Here is a 4,777-nt window from a genome sequence, read left to right as displayed (position 1 = left end):
AGTAACAAATAAAAATACAAGTGAATATTCTTAATAATCAAACAATAAAACTGACTTCATGAAGAACTTTTAGTATTTAACTTTTATTATTAATCTGGACAACAGAACTGAATCACAGTGATTCACCATACGATTCTATTGGAGGCTGGTTTCAGATTAACTGAAGTACCGCTCTTACTCTTCAGAGTCTCTGGATTTAAAAGCTTTGGTTCTAACTTTTATGTTCATAATGTATTCCTTGTCTGAACAAATACACGAACACTAGTCACTAACTATAATGTCGGTGAAGAAGAGCATAATGGAGAGCACAAAGAAGGTCTATACTAAGAGCTGAGGTACCACAAAACTACTGGCAGGAGTCGATTGGGGAACAGCTGTACTGAGGGATTCAACTGTTCTGAGATGCATTGATCCAAAACAATGAGGACATACAATTACTGTAAGAAACATCAGTGTATCCCCCACTCTTCAAAAAAAAAAATCACTGAAAGCCACACAGGATAAATGTTGTTGTTCCAGCAGCCTTTGTCAAAGATAAATCAATGTAGAGCCAGTTTAAATAAAAGCTAATCTGTCCCCATTCAGATTGTGAAGCGGCGGTACGTACAATACCTGTCTTCCACTGTATTGATCGTATTTTTCTTGCTTGGATAGAGCTTTATGGATGAATGGAGAGGACGTGGGAGGAACACGACTGAGCGTCTGCGAGCTGTCTGCTTTGGGTCAAAGCTGTCAATTCAGTGTGACTTTAGATTGGCATTTCACTTTCATTGTGCACACAGATTTTGGCGTTATGGAGTGCAGACGCTGGCAGGAAGGTGTAGGCTACAATAACCTACAAACGATTTTGATGGACTGCGCTGTTTTTAAGTGTCTCTGCTGATAGTAGCTCTAATCCCCTGAGCTCAGGGATTACTCCGTGCCCACAGGCTGGAGACCTGGACCGAGGCATTAAGATCGTAAACATGGCGTCATATTTCACATGTTGGCCCTTAATTGTTTTCAGGGTAAACACAGGGGATCAAAGCACGTGAGAAATTCTGATTTATGGATATGATGATAGCAGTAATGCTTTGCTACTGTCCCCCGCAGTGGAGCTTTTTGGGCTTGGTCTGTCATGCTTTTATGTGTCCTTTTATCCCTCAGCATTAGGTAATTGCTCCTGGAGACAGATGAAGATGAATGAGATTGGAAACCTGGCAGGTAACGCACAGGATGAGCACTTAGGACCCAATCATTCGGGAGAGCAGACACACTAGTATATATTGTACACACTTTAAGCCCTATTTTATTATGTAAGGTGCTAGGACAACACATTTTTAACCACACGCTAATGGAAGTAACCCTGGCTCGCACCGGGGAGCTGCTCTGCTGACCACTGACATCTGGAACATACTGAATAAAAAGGTGAAGGAAGAAATGATAGTTCTTTGTATTTCCAGTTTCTCCCCCCGACAGTTTCGCCCTATGAACTATCGGCCTTCTCGTCACAGCCTCGCCTCTCTTGCCATTAAGCTGCTTTCCCCCTCCTTTTCCTCCTCCTCCTCCCCCTCCTCCTCCTCCTCCTACTCCTCCTCCACCCCTGTATTATCTTGCATCTTTATCATCCGGTCTGAAAAGACGTAGCACTGCTTGGCCCCCCTGGGAACAGGAGCAGAGCTCTCACCAGCTAAAGGAACAAATGCACTGTGCTGGCTTATGCAGTCCAGCCGAGTCCACTAAGTGCTTTCTCTACCCGAAAGATATGGGAAAGAGCGAGCCAGACATATGCTGTCTCATCCTTGTCACTGATGATGTGCTGAAACGGAGAGAGACTCGAGTCTAATCCGCCTTTCTTCTCTTTCTCATGACTGATGCACTTTGTCAGAACATGATAAAGTGACCATTATATTGCATTGTAATGAGCTACAAAGAGCTGGTTGGAAAAAGGATGATGTCAAAATGAGGTGCCACTGTTTGTGTACAACATGCACTTAGTTGTTGTTTTTTTCTATGCCAGAGAGCAGGGGAGGCTAGACGAGCTAAAAACAAACTCCACTGTGGGATTTTCACTGCACACTTAGAACTGTCATGATGCAGCAATATCTTCCAAAACTTTCTTTCTCAGGATGGGAAAACTTTTGACGTTGAAAGAGGCTATAATGCACTGTACTCCCTGTGATCTGAGGCTGGGGTTCTGCCCTGTGGTAATTTAATACAGCTGAAATCAGCATTATCGGCGTCCTGTGGGTAGATCACTGTTGTGAACAAGATTTAGGACAGGCATGGATCGATTACTTAGCGAGGCAATTCTAGACATCTTGAAGAGCTACTATTTCACAGTTCGTACTCTTCAAAGGCCGAACTTCTTATTTGGCCTGAGTAAAAAAAATCTTTACGTTTCCAAAACTTGAGCTGTTATTAGAGACGGAAGGTGTGTTTATTGGGAGTGAATATGTCTTTGACAAAGATCAGAACGGACTATAACATGCCCGGTCAAGAGGAAAATGTCCACTCTGCCCTGCTCGATGTGATGAGATCTGCACTGTTCCCACCAAGAACATAAGTGACAGAGGGGATTACTTCAGTGGTATGGACACTGGCTGGAGTCAAAGCAACATGAGACCGCCATCCTTTCCTCTTTCAGGCATCAAAACACAATCTGTGTTTGTGTACAAGTTTGAGTTTGTCTGGCACACTATGATGAAAGTAGAGCATGTGCTTTGTTTTGTTTTTTGGTAGAAAGCGAGGCCAAACACTGACTAGACAGTTTATCATTTCACATATATTTTACAGTCTGTCTGCTTCAAGAGGATCATTTTTGACTTTCCTAGGTTATGTAAATTTTGCAATTCCTTTTTTCCATTGCAACATTTTTAGCTTTAAATATTAAAGTTCTACTTTAATGCCAAATTCTGTGCTTTAACGGATTAAAGTCTAATTTATTCAAAGCATTTAATAATGCATTGTACTTAACGGATATACAAAAAAAAACAATGACATGTTTTATCTCTATTTCTTGTTTTGGAGCAGCAGCAGGCAGCAAAATGAGAAAGGCCAGAGCACCAAAGAGAGGAAACTAGGCGGTGTTTTCTTTTCTTTTTTTTTAAAACATCATCTCATGAATTTTTCAGTGAATTCGTGAATGAAAGTGCAGGGCTCTAGTTTTGCTCGCCAAGCGAATAGTGAGCCCTGCTCCTTCAGGATTAAAAATAGCAGCATGAGTCGAGCTGTGCTGAAGAGAGTGACGGACTAAGAACTGAGGTCTGCATGATGTTCCCACAAAAACACTGCCTCCAGCATCCAGCACTGTAACTATATCATCAACAGTATACCACAACAGGAAGGTGGGAATCATCAGTCATCATACAGGCTACTGGTTACAGGACTGGGTAAATCTTTTGGTTAAGTCTGCTGATAAAGTGTAGGATTTAATTATTTTCTACCCAGTGAAAGCTAGAGCTTAGACCTGTAATCTATTTATCATCCCTCAACCTCACCAGATCCAGAACGCAGGTAGTTTATTACATGTGCCTACATGTGTGAGCGTACATTCAAAGTTCAACAGGCTGTCTCTTACTGCTGCATCCTCTCTACAGACAGTGGATCACACTGGATGTTTCATAACTACATAAAAGGATAAAGCTGGGATCAAGTGTGACTGAGTTTTGAAGATGCCTCATAGGATTCCCCTCCACACCGCTCTTGTGCCAGCTGATTCATCCTATGGAAGTTACTCGCTAGGATCTCTGTTTCTGTGTTTTCAAGCCCAGAAGTTTTAACTGAGCCGCCAGACAGGCCGTCTGTCGTAACACTATATCTGTGACAAATACCCTGTCTCTCTCTCTCTCTCTCTCTCTCTGTATTTACACCTAAACACCGATGTATGTGTGTGTGTGTGTGTGTGTGTGGTTTAATAAAAGCTGAACAAACACTGAACCTAACGTGGCTAAAAAAATAAAATAAAAAAAAAATAAATAAAAAAACACTACAAATTGGTCAAACATCGCGACTTAAATTGCGATAGACCGCCCGCTTTACCTGTAGATGCAGTTTCCATAGCAACGGGAGGCCTTTTCCTGTCGTCCTGGGAAGGATGAAATTGTTGATCCTGGTCGCCCGACACCTCGCCGCCTCTCGGCTTAAAATCGTCACGTAACTCGCCGAAACGGGTCGGTGTGTTCCCAAAGAGGCCATTCCTCTCATAGTCATCCCCAAACCACCTCCCCTCCGAGCCGAGCTCCTCACCGGGCTGAGCAGACATGCTTATTTTTTATCTTATTTTTTTTCTTTCCTGTTGTCGGACACAAGATAAACTGGTTACCAGGCTTCTTCTTCTGTTTTTTTTTTTTTTTTTTACCGTGTACCGGGGCTGTGCTGTGGACGAGCGGTGGCAACCCTCTGCGCTAAGACAGGAGACAGGAGACAGACACACAACAATGCAGCTCCGCGCTGGCGTCCGTCAGCTGAGTCTGTGGGGTTTGTAGACGCCACTGATGAGGCGGGCGGTCGGTCGGGCGGTCGGTCGGTCGGTCGGTCGCGGAGCAAGAGGAAGAGGAAGAGGAGTGAGGGGTTGATTGTTTTACTTCACTGCTCCGCCGGTGACGTCATGGTGTCCGCGGAGGCTCGGGGCTGGCACTTTTTATTTTCGGGAGCGGAGTCCAAAATGTGAAAGGGGGCATTAAATGATGGAGTCGAGTGTTTGACATTGACGGGGTGAATGGCGGCAGAATGGTGCTTGGTTTGTGGGGTGAAACTGTGGATAAGTCGGTGACCTGGAGGAGAGAGAGAGAGAGAG

At 43.9% G+C, this 4,777-nt stretch overlaps 1 protein-coding gene across 1 annotated transcript in view; it reads right to left on the bottom strand.

The window, feature by feature from the left end:
• Positions 1-4,243, bottom strand: part of rtn1a (reticulon 1a) — an 18,535-nt gene extending 14,292 nt beyond the window's left edge. The window contains exon 1 of the mRNA XM_035673845.1: positions 4,021-4,243. Coding sequence (XP_035529738.1) covers positions 4,021-4,243 — 223 coding nt within the window. The remainder of the gene's footprint in view (positions 1-4,020) is intronic.
• Between the last annotated feature and the right edge of the window lie 534 nt (positions 4,244-4,777).

This window comes from Morone saxatilis, unplaced genomic scaffold (genome assembly GCF_004916995.1).
Source record: "Morone saxatilis isolate NCDOM2014 unplaced genomic scaffold, NCSU_SB_2.0 Contig3, whole genome shotgun sequence".
NCBI classification, from domain to species: Eukaryota; Metazoa; Chordata; class Actinopteri; family Moronidae; genus Morone; species Morone saxatilis.
This window is presented reverse-complemented; position numbering and strand designations above follow the sequence as displayed.